The sequence below is a fragment of the Artibeus jamaicensis genome, unplaced genomic scaffold (assembly GCF_021234435.1).
Source record: "Artibeus jamaicensis isolate MK-2021 breed Jamaican fruit bat unplaced genomic scaffold, CSHL_Jam_final contig_335, whole genome shotgun sequence".
Lineage (NCBI taxonomy): Eukaryota > Metazoa > Chordata > Mammalia > Chiroptera > Phyllostomidae > Artibeus > Artibeus jamaicensis.
This window is the reverse complement of record NW_026521800.1, coordinates 7,210,851-7,232,729: the sequence shown is the minus strand read 5'-3', so window position 1 is coordinate 7,232,729 and position 21,879 is coordinate 7,210,851. Positions and strand designations below refer to the sequence as shown.

Genomic DNA, 21,879 nt, shown 5'->3' with positions numbered 1-21,879 from the left:
TTTCAGATAATTAAAATTAGAGCCTAAAGCCCTGAATTAAGTGTTACTGGATGAGTCTATGTCTGAAAGCAGAGAAAGGTTCTCCTTCCCTCCGGAACTAGGAGAGCCTGGGCTTCAACTCCTAAGTAGATCTTGCCTTGTGATCTTCTGCAATCACATGATCTTTTCTCTCCAATGAAATAGTAAATTCTGTGTAAGCAAATATTCATAGTACCTGGCACATTTAGTCCTCGATAAACTTTTACTGAATTAACCTAAAGGCAGGTGTCACTTGAATATTCCTGATACTGTCTGATAAGGTGAGCCTTCAATGGTGGAAGTGTGGTCAGGCTCCTAAGAAATATGTTATGATAATAATCAAAGTCCTATATGGACTTTCAACTTTTTAAAAAAGTTGAGCATAACCTCATGTGATTATACCTATAATAAAGTTACCCCAAAGCTTAGTTTCTTTGCTTTTGGCGCAGACCCCCCTATAAACTTTTTTCTGTCAGAGAAAGGAAGCAAACTGGCAGCCACAGAGGGGAACAGGCCCACTGACTACAAGGGTGAAGGCTGCCCATCTAGGTACCTGAGGTGAGTGGGTGCTGGTGTCCTCACGGTTGGGCTGGGATCACATTACTTCAGGGTTGAAATGGGGTTGGTCCCTGCTGGATGCGTGACCTGAGACACACATGTGTGAGCCTACTGGACAAATGTAGATGGCTTGGATCCTGCCAAGCTGGAGGCCTCTGGCAGTGGGTAGATGGGCAGCAGGAATTGTGCCCTGTGTTTTTCGGTGGTATTGTTATTGTTTAATGAGCAACTTGAAGAATTTTACAAAGAAATCAGAAGAGATTATTACCTTGTTCTTCTAAAGACTGAGAACAAACAGTGTCTAAAGGGAAGCCTAATGTTTGGGATGTGCAAGAGTGAAATCTGGCTTCATCACTTCAGTGAAGCATCCCAACTGAACAGTGGGAACAATAAGACATTAGTACATTTTATCACACCCCATCCATCCATCTGTCCAGCCTATTCATTCATCTGATGCAGTTTTTATTTCATACCTATCAGATGCCAGGTACTCACCTTTTTGGTTGGATAACACGTGTGGTTCATCCACTGTTCTCATATGTTGAATTTTACATTCAAGTGGAGAAACTGAACCAGAGAATATAAATTATTCAGTAGATAAAATGATGCCTGAGGACCTCACAGAAGAGTAGAACCAGTCTGACTCAACCTCAGGAGCACATGGGCTTAGAACGCCCTATACCTCTTAGGAAGCTAAACATATCTTAGTGTCGCCCTCCCTCCTGTCAGACCACTCTCTCCCCCAGACGGAAGTCTTAAGGCAGTTTCCTGTAATGAATTCACTGGTTCCAATCAGCCTGAATAACACTCAAGTTATTCTTCTTTAAAGAACCAGTAGAACTTCTCTGGGCAGCAATCTGGACCATACACATTTGTAGGGTACTTCTTCATCAACTTTATTTCTTTGATGAATATTTGCTAGTTATTCCATGTATTCAGGAGCCTCTTTAGTTAAATTGCATTTTCTTGGAAAAGTGTCCATTATTCCAGGTTCTCATCAAAACTTAGGTTGCATAGACATCTGAAAGTTAAAATGTTAACAAATTAACTGTAGTTTCTGCTCAATACACACATTCCTTCCATCCCATGTCTTCCCTATCTGTATGATGGCAATAAGATCCAATTCCTAAAAGACAGAAACCTAGGATGTACCTGTATTTCTCATTCCTTTACCCCTTCCTTCCATCTATGAGTAATTTATTAATTCTAGCTCCAAAATGAATCTGGAATCTCTCCACTTCTCCCCATCTCCAATGCCCGCCAGTTGAGCTTTCTTCTTCTATTCTTTCCACACCCCCTCTTCTATTCTTCACTTCCCCAATCAATTCTCAACACAATAGCTAGAACAATTCTCTTAAAATATACATCAGATTATATAACCCTCATCCTCAATGCCTTTGCTCAAAACCCATCTATACTTTCCTTCACCCTTAGTATAAAATTCAAACTCCTCAACGAGGTCAAAGAAGCCTTTCTTCATTGAGAGTCAACCACGTTCCCAACTTGATTTCAAGTAAGACCCCCTTACACCACTGTGATCCAAGAACTTTCAGTTCCTCAAAGGTGTCAAGTGCTTCGTATCCAATGTGGTTGCTTTAAACTGTTCACAAGTCCAGGTTTTTCCTGTTCTTGAAACACCACCTTAAATATCACTTCCTTAGACCTTTGATGACCATCCTATCTTAAATTGAACTTCACACCATTTAGCTCTGCCAAAGCACCTGGTTAGTATCCCCAAAAGTACTTAGTAAACTTGCAATTATTTTGTTTACTTGTCTTTTTTCTGTATTCCATTAGAGAATTTATCTTTAATGGAGGTGGTAGCATGTGTGTTAACCACCATATTTTCCTATTTAGCAGAGTGCCTGATGCAGAGCCAAGACTCAATTATAAACATTTACTGAATGAGTGAATGAATGAATGACCCAGATCCAAAAGGATAATAGCTAAGATGGGAGATATTGTGAAAAAGGAGAAATCTCAGTGGAAGAGCTGCAATATGGGCAAAGTATCTTTCAGTGTTTGCTTCACCCACTCCAATTCACATCAACTGAACAAAGCAAACCTTTGTACCTACCCCAGGGATGCAGTAATGAAACTGGTATTTGGCTTTCCTCAGGAAGGCTGGATTGCATTAAGCCTGGAAGAAATTGGTCCATATCATTATATTCACATTTGGCAATTAAAATTAGGAATATACATATATGTATATGCATATACCATAGAGTCATTTCATAGATTATGTTACCAATGTTAGCTGAGGAGGGTCAAGGGTCAATCTACGATATTGACATAAGAAATTAATATTTTACTTGATTCTATTTTATATATCATCTATCAATACCACTAGCCCACACCTGTGCATAAGTATTTCTTTTTTAAGTATATTTTATTGATTATGCTATTACAGTTGTCCCATCCCTTTTTCTCCCCTTTATGCCCCTCTGCCGGGTACCCCCATTCCCTTCAGCATTCCCCCCACTTAGTTCTTGCCATGGGTTATATATGTAAGTTCTTTGGCTCCTCCTTTTCCTATACTATTTTTAATCACCCCCTGTCAATTTTGTAACTACCAATTACACTTCTTATTCCCTGTGCCTTTTCCTTCATTCTCCCCCTTCCTCCTCCCAGCTGATAACCCTCCATGTATCTCCATTTCTGTGATTCACCATTTCCTTCACCAGATTGGGGAATTTTTGTTTCATCATTTTCTTTCTTTTTTTTTCAAGTAAGTTTTCAATTTCTTGCTTTCCCTCTTCTCCTGGCACCCCTACAATTTAGATGCTGGAACATTTAAAATTCCTCAGCCTTTCCTCATTTTTTTGAATTTGTTTCTTCATTCTGTTCTGGTAGAATGTTTACTTCTTCCTTTTATTCCACATCATTGGTTTGAATCTCAGTTTTCTTTTCTTGACTGTTGTTTCCCTGTATATTTTTCTTTATTTCACCCATATAGCCTTCATTTCTTCCCTTATTTTCAGGCATACTCAATCATTTCTGTGAGCATCCTGATTACCAGTGTCTTGAACTGTGCATCTGATAGGTTGGCTATCTCTGTCTTACTTAGTTCTTTTTCTAGAGTTTTGATCTGTTGTTTTAGTTGGGCCATATTTCTTTGTCTCAGCACACCTGTTATGTTGTATGAGGCAACAGGGCAGAGCCATAGGTGTTCTCCAGGGCAGGACACCCCACTTCGCTGTGTTGTGGTGTTATACATGGGGGAGAGGTCAGAAAGGGAACAATGCCACTTGCTTGGCTCTCACCCCACTTTCGAGAGACTGGCCATTTTTTCTGACACCTCACCCTCACAGGTTTTTATAGCCAGACATTCTGAGGCATTATTTTCCCCACAATGGAACCCTGGGTTGTGTGGTGTGTCTTGCTCTTCAGTTGATCTTCCCAGTTTATCCATATAAGAATGTGGGTCTGCCCAGTCGCCAGTTGTCACCTTGCCCGCCCACCCAGTCCACCAGCTGCTGCTTTACCGTGTGTCCTCTCTGCCCTGGCTGCCCCTCTCTGCCCCTCCTACCAATCTAGATGAATGTTTCTTCTTTAACTTCTTGGCTGTCAGACTTTTCTGGCAGTTCTGGTTGTTTTTTGTTTTTTAATTTGTTGTTGTCTTTCTTTTGGTTGTGTGAGAAGGCAAAAAACATCTACCTGCATCTTGGCTGGAACTTGTGCAGAGATATTTCATGACCACATCTCAAAGCACTGAATCCCAGTCCCTCTACAGCATTATGCCCACATCTAGTCTGAGAAATGTCCTTCTTGTCACCCTAGGAAAAATGTATAAAGCCAACACTAATGAGCAAACATGACAGAAGGACAGACACCAGATCCTGACCAGGTCCAGATATTGGATCTCTACCAAGCTACTTAAACACTCTAAATCTCATAGGCACTTCAAGTGCTTAGCCCAGAGCCTGGTGCTCAGTACACACTCAGTGTGAACTAAAGAGCATCACCATTCTCTCTCATCTTCAAGCCACAGGGTGGTTTCCTAGGTGTTTGGGAGAAAGGAGAACAAATGTAGAACTCTGAGATATGTATATTTAGAAGCAATTTTGTTCTTATTCTAAATTCCCACAGGGGGCTATTACCAAGGGAGATGAATGTAAGTGGTAAGTAATATTCTACAATGTAACCTGTATGAATCAACGAAACAGTTGTCTAAAATGTGGGCTTCAGTCAAAATAAGTAAATTCTCTATGTTTCAGAAGAATAGGGGGTATAATCTTCTCTAATGCTTATTACAGTGCTGCTTTATACTAGTTGTTAGCAAATTGTGAACCTTTGGACCCTTAAGGCACCCCAAATCCTTGGTTCTGTAAGATGAACATTTATTTTGGACATTATTTGACACTATGAAATTATTTGCTTTTTTAATTCTTACATTCCCACAAATACACCACTGAATTTTCCAGAGGCTACACAACCTGTGATATCACAACAGACTGAATTCACAAGCAGACATGAGAACACAGCTATCTTCTATTAAGCCAGACGTTAAAGACATTTGCAGAAACATAAAATAGTGCTACTCTTTTCACATTCCCTGTTTTGAAAAGTCTGGTTATTTTTCATAAAAATCTATTACTTACATCAATATATACAGATTTATTTGCTATTTTTAAATAAATACATGTTTTAAATCTCAGTCTCAATTTTTAATATGGAAAATTTTCATAGCTCTAACCCATAAATCAAAAGCTCTTTGGGGGACTTCCGCCAAGATGGAGGCGTAGGTGGAAACACTTTGTTTCCTCACACAACCAAATCTAAAAACAACAAAGTTTTAACAATAATAAACGCAACCAAACTACAGAAAATCGAACAATACAGAGTCCAAAGACAATGAACCGCTCAGCTAAATGGTGAGAGGGGCAGAGCCAGCAGCAGAGCAGGTTGGGCAAAAAAGATCCCCTGACCCGGGCAGCACACGAGCAGCATGCAGGCAGCTGAGGGCGTGGATCCCGGATGCGGGGTAGCTAGGGCAGGACCCAGGGAAGGCACGGCCCAGCTGGCTGTCTGGGGTCGAGCATTTGCATGCAGATAAACCAGTGAAGAGATGAGCATTGAGACAGACCACACAGGCCCCAGCACAGGGCAACGGGCTCGCACATTTGCGCTCAGATTAACAGGCGGGGGTGAGTGGTGAGCCGGATCAGGCAAGCAAAGAGGACCGCCATTGCTCCCTCTCTGACCCCGCCCCCACAAACAGCATCACAAACCAGCCACCTGGGTGGCCCCACCCTGGTGAACAACTAAGGCTCCGCTCCTCATACCTAACAGGCACAAACAGATCAAAACATGGCTCAAGAACAACTCAGAGCCCCAGAGCCAATAAATCTAAGCGATGAAGAAATAGCCAAACTTTCAGATGCACAGTTCAAAACACTGGTGATCAGGATGCTCACAGAACTGGTTGATTTTAGTCGCAAATTAGAGGAACATATGAAGGCTAAACTAATTGAAATGAAGGGAAATGCAGAGGAAACCAAAAATGATGTAAAGGAAACTGGGAATCAAATCAAGGGAGTGGACCAGAAGGAAGAAAAAAATGACCAAACAGAAAAGGATGAAAAAAACAAGAATTCAAAAAAATGAGGAGAAACTTAGGAACCTCCAGGACATCTTTAAACGCTCCCACATCCGAATTATAGGAGTACCAGAAGGGGAAGAGGAACAGCCACCAGTGGAAACCTTATTTGAACAAATAATAAAGGAGAACTTCCCCAATCTGGCAAAGGAAATAGACTTCCAGGAAATCCAGGAAGCTCAGAGAGTCCCAAAGATGTTGGACCCAAGATGAAACACACCAAGGCACATCATAATTATATTAGCCAAGATTAAAATGAAGGAGAGAATCCTAGAAGCAGCAAGAGATAAGGGGATAGTCACCTACAAAGGAGTTCCCATCAGACTGTCAGCTGATTTCTCAAAAGAGACCTTACAGGCAAGAAGGGGCTGGAAAGAAGTATTCCAAGTCATGAAAACCAATGACCTACAACCAAGTTAGCTCTATACAGCAAAGCTTTCATTTAGAATGGAAGGACAGATAAAGTGCTTCTCAGATAAGATCAAGTTCAAGGAGTTCATCATCACCAAGCCCTTATTATATGAAATGTTAAAGGGACTTACCTAAGAAAAAGAAGATAAAAAGATGAACAGTGAAAGGACAGCAAACTCACAGTTATTAACAACCACACCTAAAACAAAAGCAAATTAAGAGGACAACTAGATCAGGAGTGAACCATAGAAATGAAGATCACGTGGAGGGTTAGTAACAGGGGAGTGGGAGAAGGAGAAGTAGAGAGAAAGTACAGAAAATAAGTAGCATAGAAAGTAGATAGAAAATAGATGGGGGGAGGGTAAGAATAGTAGGGGAAATATAGAATCTAAAGAACTTGAGACACGTGTTCATGAACTAAAGGGGGGAGTGGAGGGGGAGTGGTGGGGGAGGGGTGTGCAGGGTGGAGGGGAATGAGGGGGGGAAATAGAACAAATGTAATGGCATAATCAATAAAATAAAAAAAATATTTTTAAAAAAGCTTTTTGGGGATTCTCAGTAAATTTTAGAAGTTTAAGCCTCTCTTGGGTTCTCTCTTCCAAGCTGACCAAGAAAAGAAGGAACAACTGTCATGCCATGAAGAGCCGCAGAAATATGCAGTCCATTCACTGCACCAGCTGTACCCAATGTGTGCCCAAGGACAAGGCCCTTAAGAGGCTCATCACTGGAAATACAGTAGAGGCTGAAGCTATTAGGGACATTTCTAAAGCGAGTGTCTTTGATGCCTATGTGCTTCCCAAGCTGTATGTGAAACTACATTACTGTGTGAATCTGCTGTTCACAGCAAGATAGCAGGAATCATTCTCATGAAGCCTAGAATGACCAAACACCCCTACCCCAATTTGTACCTGTGGGTGACCTCCACCATAGCCCATGTAAAGAGTTACATTCTTAAAGATGGAAGAAAAGTTCTCTGAAAATTATACTTATATTTTTTTAGGTAAAAGTTTAAGAGGTCCCAGTTCCAAAAAGTCTGAGAACCATTCACGATCTGGGGTATTCAGTAAAGAGGTTTTAAAATTATATTGCCTTTAATTCTTAATAAGGGCACATGAACGGAGATGTGCATGCACAAGAATTTTGAAAATCTATAGTCAGTAGTGTCATTATTATTAATTGTGTTAAATGGAATAACAGAGGAGTGGTAACCCAAATTTCAAAAGTGTTGCTGTTTGAAATATGTGGTGCAATAAGAATAATATCCTTCCTAAAACCATTTGAGTTAGATTTCTGTGACAGAAGCTGATTCTCAACTGGGAGATAAAGCTTTAGCCACCGCGAGTATATGTAGGCATCCCTTTTGATTGTTCAAACTGGAAGAAAGCACTAGAACCCCTCCCAGGGCAGAAGCAGAGGCATGTGTGCAGGACTCCGCTCTCTACTGCCCCACTCCTAACACTCCAGACAATGGGATGGGACTCCCAGGGAACTGAAGCAGCAGCCTCAGAATGCAGGGTGGGATACACCCACTTGTTGCTTTATATATATATATGAGCGTTCTTGATAGAATATACTGTATCAAGAACACAAGTCATTTGGATGATGTTAATTCTTCCAATCCTTTTGAGAAAGAAGAACAAAGTAGGAGGGATCACAATACCTGATATCAAACTGTATTACAAAGCCACTGTAATCAAAACAGCCTGGTACTGGCATAAAAACAGGCACATAGACCAATGGAATAGAACAGAGAGCCCAGAAATCAAACCAACTCTCTACAGTCAATTAATATTTGACAAAGGGGGCAGTAACATAAAATGGAGTAAAGATAGCCTCTTCAGCAAATGGTGTTGGGAGAACTGGACAGCTACATGAAAAAAAATGAAACTTGAGCACCAACTTACACCATACACCAAAATAAATTCAAGGTGGATAAAAGACTTAAATATAAGCCATGACACCATTAAAGTCCTAGAGGAGAACACTGGCAAGAAAATCTCAGATATTCCACGCAGCAACATTTTTACGGATATGTGCCCTAGAGCAAGGAATATAAAGGAAAGAATAAACAAATGGGATCTCATCAAAATAAAAAGCTTCTGCATGGCTAAAGAAAACAGTATTAAAATAAAAAGACAACCAACTGTATGGGAAAACATATTTGCCAATGATACCTCAAAGGTTTAATCTCCAAAATATACAAAGAATTTACACGACTCCACTCTAAGAAGCCATCTAACCCAATTAAAAAATGGGAAAAGGACTTGAACATACACTTCTCCAAAGAGGACATACAGAACATCCAGAGACACATGAAGAGGTGCTCAATATCATTAGCTATCAGAGAGATGCAAATTAAAACCACAATGAGATACCACTTTACACCAGTCAGGATGGCTATAATAAACAAAGCAACAAACAACAAATGTTGGAGAGGTTGTGGGGAAAAGGGGTCCTTAGTTCACTGTTGGTGGGATTGCAGACTGGTACAACCATTATGGAAAACAGTATGGAATTTTCTCGGAAAAATAAAAATCGACCTGCCTTTTGACCCAGCAATTCCACTGCTAGGATTATATCCTAAGAATCCTAAAACATCAATTTCAAATAACCTATGCACCACAATGTTCATAGCAGCACAATTTACAATAGCCAAGAGTTGGAAGCAACCTAGGTGCCCATCAGTAAATGAACAGATCAAAAAATTGTGGTACATATACATAATGTAATTCTATGCAGCAGAGAGAAAGGAGCTACTACCCTTTGCAACAACATGGATGGAACTGGAAAGCATTATGCTGAGTGAAATAGGCCAGGCATTGAAGGACAAATACCATATGATCTCACCTTTGACAGGAAGCTAAACAATAAAACAAACAAGCAAACAGAATAAAAACAAAGACACTGAAATAGAGAACAAGTGGACAGTGACCAGAGGGGAGAGGGAAGGGAATTTAAGGGGAAAAAAGGGGAGGGATTTTGAGGAACAAGTATGAAAGTCACAGGGATGAGGACTGGTGTGGGGGGCGGAAATGGGAGGGAGGTGGGGTGACGGGGTGGGGGGGGTGCTGGGATGGGAGAAATAGACAAAAATGTACTTGAAAAATAATTAAATAAAAATTTTAAAAAATTAAAAATTAAAAAAAAAGAACACAAGTCAGTATATAACTGAAAATCAACTGTTTACTCACAAATCTAAATCTTTTGCTCAAAATCCAGATTTTAATTGTTTTAAATACTGCTTAAAAATAAAAACAATTTAGATCACACATACTGAAATTTGGATGATCCTGTTTCTGCTTTTGAAAATTTACCCTCCTAGATTGATATCCTGAGCCAGACCACACTCAGGCAGTGACACAGGAGCAGCTAGTTTAAAAAGAAGTAGCCATTTAGCTCCTTACGTGAAGTTCTACCAATATCAACCCCCATACTCTAGCTAAAGCATAGCTCACATTCAACTAAGACACTTCTAGGAAGAAAACTTTTAAAAATTACCTAGTTATCTGCAGGTCACAGAATGACTTCAGATCATCAGCCTGTTTCCCCAGAAATTCCTAAAATTGAATAATAGGTGTGTTTAGCCAGTAAGCAGTTATTCTACCCTGGAACAGACTCTTGAAAGCCACAGAGAATGTTGTAAACAAAAAGAACTTGGAAAAATAGACAAAAAACTGTACTTGAAAAATAACTAAATAAAATTAATAAAAAAAATAACAGCCAAAAAGAACTTACCAGAACATCTTTCTCAAGGTGTTTCAGAGCCTGAAAATCCTTCTCAAGATTGGTCAGCTCTTGAAAGACAAAATTGTGAAACTGCTCTAGTTTATTCAGTCTGTAAATGTAAAAGCAATAGATTTCACTGGGGCTGCTTGGCTGTGACAAAATACACTCTTGATTAAACCTCTTATTGCAAGGATACCTCACATTTGACTCTAGATGGTTCTTGTTTTTAAGAATTCACATCTCTCTTCTCTTCCCTCCCCTTACTGCCAGCCCACCCTCACCCCCTGAAACTCAACTGCGAACTGTTATTTACCCTTTCAACAGAAGCCTGGAGAGAGCTGGTATTTCAATCCATACTTTGTAGAGAGCAAAGGAGAAATAATGCCAGGGAAAAGGGGGCCAACACCAGACCTGGGCTAGAAGCCACTGTACCACCAGCCATGGCTCCCCAATGCTTCCTACCTTCCACTTGCAGCCCTTTTCTTGAGTAAACTGGCTTTAAAAGCTGAAATCGGCTAACAAACTTTTTCCATCTCTACGTTTTAGTTCTGAAATTTCTAACAGTTGCTATTGTGTCTAAAGCAGTTTCTACCATAGAAACTGCTTCTTTGTGTGCTTGCTTCTTGTCTATCTTCTTCATTACACAGAAAATTCCACAAAGGCAAGACGCTCTTGATGCTTACTCTCTCTACACTCCTGCCTGTGGCACACACCCAGCACCTCACATGCGCATGGGCATAGGCTAAATAAAAAGCGAATAAATGTTTGCCCCCTAGAAGACACTAGAAGTTCCAGAAGTCCCAAGTCCTTCTCAGGCTTGTTTTAAGAATCAAATGGCAAGTACATGTATAAATGTTTGAAAAAAATATAAATTTCTATTCATATTATTTAGCCCTCCCTAAGAAACTTTCTACTTCAGTTAAGCAAACTGATCTGCCATTGCTGTCTTCCCACCTTCGTTTAAAACCATTCTCTCCAACAGAAACAATTTCTATACTCATCTTCCCTGTACTGTTCAAACCCTCATTTTCTGACCCTCACTGCAGATGCACTTCCATTGTAATCACTCTGGGTTAACTCCAGTCACTGCAGAAACCCACCTCTCCACTCCCATTTCTCATCCTTCCCATCTGTCTGAAATCTCAGCACGCTTGTGCTTCTTGTTACATGGTGATAGGGGTATATGTGTTTGCACACATGTGCATGCATGTGCATGAGTGTGTAGTATTTCTTATTGTGTCAAAATATACATAACATAAAATTTACCCTTTTAACTATTTTAGGTGTACCATTCAGTAGCAGTATAAGGCCATTTGCAATGTTCTGCAACCATCACCAACATCCATTTCCAAAACTTTCCCTTCAGTCCAAACAACAACCCTGCACTGATTAAACAATAACTCCCTGTTTCCTACTTCTCCCAGCTGCTGGTAACCTCTATGCCATCTCTATGAATTTGCCTGTTCTAGGTACATCATAGAAGTAGAATCATATAGTAATTGTCTTTTTACATATTTCACTTAGCATAATGTCCTCACAGTTCATCTATATTATGGCCTGTATCAGAATTTTACTCCTTTTTAAGGCTGAATAATATCCACTGTATGTCTCTACCATATATCATTTATCCAGCATTTTTTACATATATATACACACTTGCCCTGTTTTCACAATTGGATTATGAATTTTAATAGTATCTTAAAATCATATAATGGAAGAATATAAAGAAGCTTAAGGAAGGCCTTTAGTTCAACCTTTATCTTATGAGTGAAGGATCACACACCTGCCAGGGTTAAGCCATGTATCAAACCTCACATCTGCCCAAGCTTCAACTCCTCACAAGCCAGCCCAGTAGTCATGAGACCATTGTTTCCAAGCGATCACACTTTCATGAACTTGTTTTGAACTTTTATGCATGCACTTACCTGCAGTGATGTATCTGGTTTAAAAATTTTATTAGGCAACTCGGTGCTTGCTTTGCATATTTTGAATAAAGTGCACTCCTCCTGTACCTAAGCTAAACCATAACAACAATAAAAAGGGTCACATTTGGGTTAACCATAACCTCACAAACTGAGTGCAGGCGTTGTACTAAAAACATGTTGACAGCATTTCATATTCATTGCAAACATTAATGTCACTGTTCTGGCTACAGAACAGTGATAAGGTTCCATACTACACACCTTCCATGCATTACCTCAGGGTCAGTACTAATAAAGAACAATAAGCTAAAATAGAAAAATTCGCATTTGTACTATTGCTACACATATTGTATATCATGTACAACTTTCCATTATAAATTAGCTCCCATTAAGAAAATAAGACTTTGGAGATCTTCCAACTTAGGTAAATGATTGTATGTTAGGGTAAGATAGTTCTCTCATATATGCTATTAAATAACTCTAGGGATATACAAAAATAGGACAAAAGGGGGGCATTGAACTGGTCCTAAAATTCATTTGGCAGATGAAAGTTTGGGGACAGCCTGTATGTGCAGTGTCACAAAGAGAAGCCACCACTCAGCTGAACACCCACCCACAGCCTAACTCCATCTCTGTCCCAGACACCTCTGTTATCCACAGGCCTCCTCCCTGCTCCTCTTTGTGTATCACTGTGACCAAATCATTGCCTCCTAGTTCAGCTGTCTAGAATGCTATCAATGAAACCAAACCATGAGTCTGGTTTCCATATAGTCCATCTGGTCCCATGGTAGTCAATGGGCATGAAATAGCTGTCTTATAAATACAAACCACAATTCACAAAGGCTCTAAAGTCAGTGACCATAGCTAAGACAAATCTACCTTCCCGAAACACTCAGGAACACTTTCACACATGAAAGACAACAGGATTAATAAATAATATGAACCTGTTACTTTAAACTCATCACAGGCTAGCTTTTCATTGTTAGCAGATCATTACCTCGTATTTTCTTTTCAGTTCTCTAGTGAAGTTTTCAAAGGTTGTGATAACAGCAGAACTATTCAAGTTCTCTGGCACAACTGCCAGGGATGGAGGAGAAATGCCTTTTGAACAGTAAAAATAAAACACGAAGTAAAATTAACAAAGTGCTTGACGTAGATGTGCTCAGTCCATTAGCTGAACTGAGGATGGACACTCAGGCAGAAGCACAAATCCAATCCACCAAGCTGCACAGCTGCCTGGCGGAGACTGCAGCCAGGCTGACTCCTACTGAGGCCAGCAAGGCTGCACAAGTGGCCTTGCAAGAGGCACTTCATGTCACTTCCCATCAAACCTCACTCTCTAGCAAATGCCCACTTAATTCAAACTTTCCCAGTACTTTAGATCAGTGCAACTGGTATCACATCTAAGAAGCAGGCTGTGGTGTTGTAAGGAGTTTTAAGGAGGACGTGGTACGTAGGGCATTTCTAGAAGGCAGGGGTGTCAAACTCATTCTCACTGGGGGCCACATCAGCCTTGAGGTTACCTTCAAAGGCCTGAATGTAATTTCAACTCCTTACCAGTTAAGGAGTAGTTACATTTATACAGTTCTAAAACTATTTTGGACCTTGAAGGCAACCACGAGGCTGATATGGCCCCCCGTGAAAACTAGTTTGACACCCTGCTATAAGGGAAACATTGGCATAACAACTTATGGGTGCCAGAAGTTTCATTAGGGCACATGCCGGGTCTAACACCATTCTAAGGGACTTGCATGTGCTGACTCATTTAATCTTCTTAAAAACCACATGAAGTGACACTGTTACTGTCCACATTTAACAGAGAGATCAAATAACTGGTGCAAGCTCACACCAGTTGCTTCAGGATTGGAACCCAGGCTGCCTGGCTCTTAACTACCACGCCCTAGCACCTCTGGGCTCCCCAATTTGCCTTCTTGGAGCCTTTTGTTTCAAAATGTGGTGGCATCACTCATCCAGAAGGCCAGCCCCACCTATGAAGCTATCTCAGGTCATTCTCCTTCATTGCTTTAGAGTAAACATATACAACACAAAAATTTAGTTATGTATTTTTCGAAGTATAAGATGCATTCCCATCCCCCACCCCAAATGTGGGAGGAATAATGCTTGTTAATGCTGCTGTTGAGTTCTGTTTACATTTACATTGGTGAAATATTGTTATTAAATATTTTACCACATTTTTTGCTTCAAAAATTTTTTCCCTATTTTCCTCCTCTAAAACCTAGGCGTGTCTTATGGTGCAAAAATATGGTAATAACTCTCAACTAAAGCAGAGACTTGTAAGTTTAGGAACCTCTGGCCCTGAAAATTGCCACAAAGAAGAGTTAAGTGGCAGAAACCAAAAGGCTAGGAGGAGATGTGCTTACTTTTATCTGTAAGTTGTGCAACAATTTACTTGTCTCTGAAAGGACAGAATGCTTAGTTTTCAGAATTTTACAGCTGCTGTGAACTTCAAACTGTAACTCTTGTAATTCACATTGCTACATTCAGTCACACTTTGTCACACACTTGCATGACTGGCTGGCTGGGTGTATAATGTTACCTGACAAGTCTGTTTCTTCTGCCACTGAGGAAAGGGATCCTGGAACATCATCTTCTTTCAATTTTGACTGTTTCCACTTAGCAAAACTGCCATCTGATGTGTCTAAAGGTTAAGCACAGCATATTAATAACCACACACACATTTATTTTGTCCCAAGTTTATCTTGCCCTCTTTTTGCCAATTAATATCTAGTCTTGATGAGCAACAAGTGAAAGTTGTTCCCTGATACTAACTACTTATTATTTGGCACATTCAAGAAGTACCAAAGCACTAAGTCGAATGATGTCTAAAAAGAACACACAGAAATAAGCCTCCCTTTGATGAGTTCTGTGCCATTTAGGGACACCACTCTGCTTATCCAGGTACAGACTGACTCAAACAAAAAGCAGTAATGATTGGCATCACACCCCCTTTTTTCCCCTAACCCTGGAAAAAAAATTCCCAGGCTTCAGGCTTAATGGCAAAGAGGAAGGTTTCCAGGCAAATGAGGTTTGGAAGCTCATCTGATCACCCTGTGGAGTGCGCCACCTGCTGGTAACACTGGAGCTTCAGAGTTGTAATAAGGGCTACCTTACAAATAAGGTCATTTTGGCTCCTAACTAGTTCAATGACTTTGAATGCCTCAGTTTATGAGATTTAAACATAGATTCTTTTTTCAACTCAGCATTTACTAAATATTTTTTATTCTGATATTCACTTTTACCCCTTCTGATTTGATCAATGTCACCACCATTGTTAACAGTTCACTAGCATTCACCTGACTCTTGCTTTTCTTTACCATCTACTTCCCTTCTGTCACCAAGGCCTAAAATTCTGCCTATAGAATGAATCCATATCTGTTGCTGCATTTTCACACCATGGCTCTGTCCACACCTGAATTCCTACACCATAACCCTGGAGAATCTCATCAATCCCATGCCTCCAGGTGGCATCTGTCAAATACCTCTCTTGCCTGAGCTCTCCTAGGTAGCAAAGTTGTGTTTCCAGTTACCTACTCAATATCTCCATCTCAAACCTGCTCTTTTCTATTCCTCTTCATCCTAACCACTTTCTTCCCCACTACACACATAGCCCCTACACACACACTCATCTGGTGAGTCATCTACTTTTCCCCTCCTTGCATATCCAGCTAGTCACTATTGGTTTTCCCTCTGAAAGTTTTGAAATCTAATTTCATTAATATGCTTATAAACATTTTTAATATTCCATGCGCAAAGAGTTGTGCACTATGGAGGGCAGACAGTAGAGAAGCAAAGAAGCAAGTTTCTTTTTCTCCACTCTGCTCTTCTACCCTAGTCTCCTTGAGCTTTCTCGGACATCCCAGACACACCCAAAAGCCTAAAGGCCTTTGCAATTGCTGTTCATCCAACTTGAGTCCTTTCCCCACATTTCTGCACCAAGGTTTTTCTCTGGCCATCCAACTTAAATTTCGATACCACCCTCCCAGTATTTAAACTTCTGTAATTAATTTTTTTCTTAGCCTTTATCACAATGTAATACTTAATACCATCTCCCAACCTTTAATCCCCTTTCTTGATGTTTTCTTAGCCTTTATCACAATATAATATACTACATGTTTTATTTTTGTGTATTATTTCTCCCCCACTATAAGATAAACTCCAATGAGGTCAGGTATCGTGTCCATTTTGTTCTCTAGAACAGGAGTTCCCAAACCTCTGGGCTGCAGACTGCTATCATTCCAGGCCTGTTAGGAACCAGGCCACACAGATGGAGGTGAATGTAATGTGCTTGACTCATCCCAAAACCATACCCCATCCCCAACCTGTAGAAAAACTGTCTTCCACAAAAATGGTCCCCGGTGCCAAAATTGTTGGGGACTGCTGCCCTAGAATATCTAACATGTAAAATGGCTTGCACATAGTAGACATTCAATAGACATTTACAGGCCAAACAAATGAATAAATGCTGCAGAATATCCAAGCTTCTACAACATAAGATGTGACATCTTAACTTCCGGTCAAGATGGGGGTGTAGGTAAATATGGTACTTGCCTACTCCCAGAACCACATCAAAATTACAACTACAGAACAACCATCATTCAGAACTGCCTGAAATCTGGCTGAATGGAAGTCCTACAATGAGGGAATTAAAGAAGCCATATGGAGACTGATAAGAGGGAAGAGACATGGAACAGGCTGGTCCTACACCCACATATGGCGGATCAAAATTGGAAGGGATATCTCAGGGGCAAAGGTCCCCCTGGGAAGCAAGGGAACCCAACCCAACATCAGACCCCCTAACCCAGGGGTCCAGTGCCAGGATGAGAAGCCCTCATAAATTCTGGCTGTAAAATCCAGCAGGAATTGTGGTTGAGGGAGACGAAGGGCTTGTGGAGTCCCAGGAAGTTGCTCTTAAAGGGCCTATGCACAGACTTACTCAGACTCACTCTCTCTGAGCTCAAGTTGGGGAAGCAACTTGAAAGGTGCCAGGACATATGCAGAAGAACTGAATTATCCTGCATCAGGACAAGAATTGGGGGCATCTTCCTCTGGGACAGAAGTGCTGGCAGAAGCCACTATTCCTTTGCTGAACCCTCCCCTCATAAATCTGGCAAAATTTAAAGACAGAGAGAATCTTAAAAGGAGCAAGAGAAAAGCAATTAAGGGAGCTCCTATAAGACTGTCAAATGATTTCTGGCCAGCAGAGTTAGCAAGAGATACTCAAAGTAATGAAAAGCAAGGACCTACAATGAAGATTATTTTACCCAGAAGAGCTATTATTTGCAATCTAAGGACAGACAAAGAATTTCCCAAATAGGAAAAAGCTAAAGGAGTTCACCATCACCAAACCAGTATTATAGAAAATGTTAAAGGGTCTTCTTTAAAAAGAAAAAAAAAGAGATAAAAAATCTGAACAATAAAATGTAAATAAATACATAATCTATTGACAATTGAATCTAAAAAACAAACAAGCAGAACAGAAAGACTCATATATTCAGAGAACGTATTGATGGTTGCCAGATGGGAAAGGGTTGAGGGGATGGATGAAAAAGGTAAAAGGACTAGGAGTACACATTTGTTACAGAATAGTCATGCCATTGGCTCAGTTTTGTTTCCATGGTAACTATATGCCTCTTTTAATCAGGACATTTTGACATTCTCATAAAGGGGTTAAAACTACATATATAGCCTTGGCTAGAGAGACTTAGTAACATACCACAAACAAAAAGTTGACAGGTTTCATTCTCAGTCAAGGCATATGGCTGATCTTTGGGTTTGATCCCTAGGAGGGGTGTATATGTGAGGCAACCAGTTGACGTTTCTCTCTCACAATCATGTTTCTTTCCTTCACTTTCTCCCTCCCTTCCCCAGAGTCTAGAAAAACTCAAAAACAAAACCAAAAACCCCAAAACCACATACACAAAACATCTCCAAATGGACACAAACAGTAAACACATCATTTCGGAAATTAAAGCCCTCTCAAACATGTAATAAGATGGCAGAGGGATGAGTGGGAGCTACACTAACCACCTCTCAGGGCCAAACCGGAATTACAACTAAATTATAGAAAAAACACTCTGAATAGCAAACTGAACACTCGCTGGAGAGAGAAGCCTTATAACGAAGGACAGACAGAAGAAACCAACCCCGCCGCTGGTAGGGAGTGTGGAGGTGTGAGAGGGCTCGTGGGGCTGAAGTTCCGGAGGGAGGGGTACTTTAGTCACTGGGGGGCTCCCGCTGAGAAATGTCAAGACCTCAAGCTGGGCCCCTACCCTAAGCACCAGAACTGGGAAAGAAACCCAAATAACATGCGGCTGTGAAATGCATTGCAGTTTCTGTCCACCAGGGAGAGACAGCTAGAGAAACAGAGGGCCTCTAGAGGGCCAACACACAATTTTCTCTTGGCAGCCCCACACTTTGGGATCTGGCAGAAGGAAGGCAGAGTGAACTCGAGATGCATGAGGAGAGTCTGGGACTGGTGGCTGTGGTGAGAAAGCAGAGGGGTGAGCTGCCAGGATCCCTGTGTTGAGTCATTTCCCTACTGCAGAAGCCATCTCTCTCCAGCAGAGAATTCACCTGCAAATGACATCAGCCTGAGAGGAAGCAATAGCTCCACCCACAGGAATCTGTGTCGCCCCACCCTGCGGAGCTCACACCAGGCTGCTAGGTACAGTTGGAGAATGTATCAGTGATTAAGCAACTTGATTTATTAAGTGACTAAATTTATTTATTCTTTTTATCTTATTGCTGTGGCTAGGACTTCCAAAACACATATTTTTCATTTTCAATAATAATTTTATTGATGTGGCTATTTTGAGTATGTTGGCTATATCCTACATAGTATAACATTGATTGTTCTCAATTAATGTTTCAATCTGATCATATAATCCACCCAACTGTGGAGCATCATCCAGCAAGAAATCTCCAGCATGAAACTTTGCAAACCACTTTCAACATGTTTGACCAGTTACAGCACCTTCTCCAGAAACTGCACAAATCTTCTTGCGCATTTCAGTTGTATTTTTACCCCTCTTGAAATAATAAAGCATAATATGCCAAAAATGTTGCATATTTTCTCCCATCTTCAATATTAAAATGGCTATACAAAAATCCAGCAATTCTGATAAGGTTTTTAAAATGTATCCTGATATACCAGCTGTCACAATCAATCTAACAAAATAGTTTCAAATGAAGTTAAAGACAACTAAGCACTACTATAGCCATCTTACAGAAAACACAAATGAACTTTTTGTTTAACCTAATACTGCCATTCGCAACAGCATGGATGGATCTTGAGACTATTATGGTAAGTGAAAGCAGTTAGTCAGAAAAAGCTAAGAACCATATGATTTCACTCGTATGTGGGATATAAAACTGAAACTTGTGGACAGAGACAGCAGTGTGCTGGTTACTGGCGGGAAGGGTGGTGGAGGCGGAAGGGGGCCTAGTACATGGTGACAGAAGACGGTCTGACTGTGGGTGGTGGGCACACAATGCAGTGTACAGATCTTGTATCGTGAAAATGTAGAGTTGAAACCTATGTGACATATTAACCAATGTCACCAATTTAAATTGTAATTAAATTTAAAAAAAAGAAAAATGAAAAAGCTTTTAAAATAAATAATAACAAATATATATTACAATGTGTGGGATTCACCTAGAATAGTACTTAGAAATGTATAGCATTAAATGTACATAATATAGAAAGTAGTATATGAGAATATCTTTCACTTTTGATAGGGGAGAATTTTTCAAGACTAAAAACATACTAACTATGGAGAAAAGATAAATAATGTAGAATTCATTAAAGTTAAAAACTTTAACTTTTTGGAGAAGTCATAAAGACATACGCAGACAGCATCATACAGAGTGAGAGTGCAAACTCCAAAGTGGAAGAAGATATAGCATGACATGGAAGAAGATATTTATAAAACACATAACCAAGTATAGAACATATGAAGAATTCCTAGGAATTTATATAAAGACAACTCTATTGGCAAATTGGCAAGACATGTTTAGACACTACACAAAAAAGGAAATTCAAATAGCTAATAAACATAAGATGATGCTTAAATTTTATCAGGGATATTCTAATTAAAACTTCAATGTATACATGAACATGCATGTATACACACACACATCAAAAATTTTAAACACCAAATGATAGCAAGAAAGTGAAGCAGCAGAACTCTCATACATAGCTGGCAAGAAAGTCAATCGATCAATCACTTTGGAGAAAGTTTTTCACCTTTAAAACTGTTAAAAGGTTATTATATACTCTGGCCCAGCAATTCTATGTCTAAAAAACACCTAGAGAACATTTTTCTCTACCTGCATGATGAAATAAATGTACATGATTCTTCACTGATGCACTATTTCTAACAAGTAAAACTGTAAACAATTCAAATACCACACAGTACTAGAATGAATAAATACATGATGGTGTATTCATGTAACCAAATGCTGTATTGTGATGAAAGCTAATATACTTCACCTACATGCATCAGCATAAATGGATCTTACAAATGATTATGAGCGAAAGAATCAGGCCACATCAGATATACACAGTATGATGCTATTTGTTTAAATTTCAAATCAAATATAAACTACATATTATTAGGGATGCACACACAAAAAGTAAAATTATGAAGAAAAGCAAGAGAAGTGTTTCCACAAGTCAGAACTGCTGTCACCTGTATGAGGGACAAAGGGAAGGTACAGGGCAGGGCCCTGTGCTGGGGACCCTAAGTCAGTGACAGTTTTCCAGTTCTCACTCTGAGGTCTTGGGAACCGCTCTGCCTGGTTTCAGGAATTACAACTGCCTCTCATGGCTATGGCTGAGTGAGCAACCTCCAGAATTCGAGCCACAAGGAGACAAAGCTTGTCTCTGTTTCATCCCCCTGCCCCCAGTGCTTGGTCTGTTAGTCCATGACGGGTAAGACCCCTCAGAGGGGGGCAACCTAAGCCAGACAAGATCACTTGGGAGGCCATCATAGAAGGACTCGGAGGGCTGCAACAAAGAGGGAGTGATGGACCCTCGCCCCCCGGCTATTCTGACATAACCCAAGTCCCCATGTCCTCTGGGAGAAGTGCTTCCTGGCTCTAATCCACTGAAGCCTGAAAACCTGTGATGGGGGAGGCAGTGCAGCCCCTTGCCAGCTAAAGTGGGACCTGGGGTGATGGGGCATAAGAAAGAATTCCTAAAAGTCCTGTGAAGCCTGCTTTGCTAAGAATGTTTTCATTCATATGATAAGGGCCCGAGCGGGAAATGAGTATGTCTCCCAAAGTTTCTGCAACCCCCTTTCCTGACAGACACTGACTCAGACTAAGCCCTCAGATTTCTTTGAAATGTTATCTACTGTTTGATCCTTACCACCTGTATTCCTGTGTATTACAACCCACCAGAAGCCCCTTGAGGAAGGGGCTCCTGGCCCTTCTCCTCTGAGAAACTGGCCACCTCTCCTCCCCAAGCAGATCATGTCTTGGTAGTGTTAGTTTAATCTGTGGTGGACAGAGGGACTTCCTGGCAAAGTCACCCCCACACTGAGGTATGGTTACACATGTGTTCAACTTATCACCACTCTTTATTCTGTGTACATGTTCTGTGTTCTCTTCTGAATGTGTCAT

General features: G+C 40.4%; 1 protein-coding gene across 1 annotated transcript in view; it reads right to left on the bottom strand.

Moving 5' to 3' along the window:
* Nucleotides 1-1,500: 1,500 nt before the first annotated feature.
* Nucleotides 1,501-21,879, bottom strand: part of SYCP2L (synaptonemal complex protein 2 like) — a 76,309-nt gene continuing 55,930 nt past the window's right edge. Inside the window, exons 26-32 of the mRNA XM_053664114.1 lie at nucleotides 14,792-14,893; nucleotides 13,232-13,335; nucleotides 12,238-12,329; nucleotides 10,322-10,421; nucleotides 10,085-10,143; nucleotides 2,654-2,716; nucleotides 1,501-1,597 (exon numbers count right to left, since the gene is read on the bottom strand). Of these exons, the coding sequence (XP_053520089.1) occupies nucleotides 2,692-2,716; nucleotides 10,085-10,143; nucleotides 10,322-10,421; nucleotides 12,238-12,329; nucleotides 13,232-13,335; nucleotides 14,792-14,893 (482 nt within the window). The 3' untranslated portion in view covers nucleotides 1,501-1,597; nucleotides 2,654-2,691. The remainder of the gene's footprint in view (nucleotides 1,598-2,653; nucleotides 2,717-10,084; nucleotides 10,144-10,321; nucleotides 10,422-12,237; nucleotides 12,330-13,231; nucleotides 13,336-14,791; nucleotides 14,894-21,879) is intronic.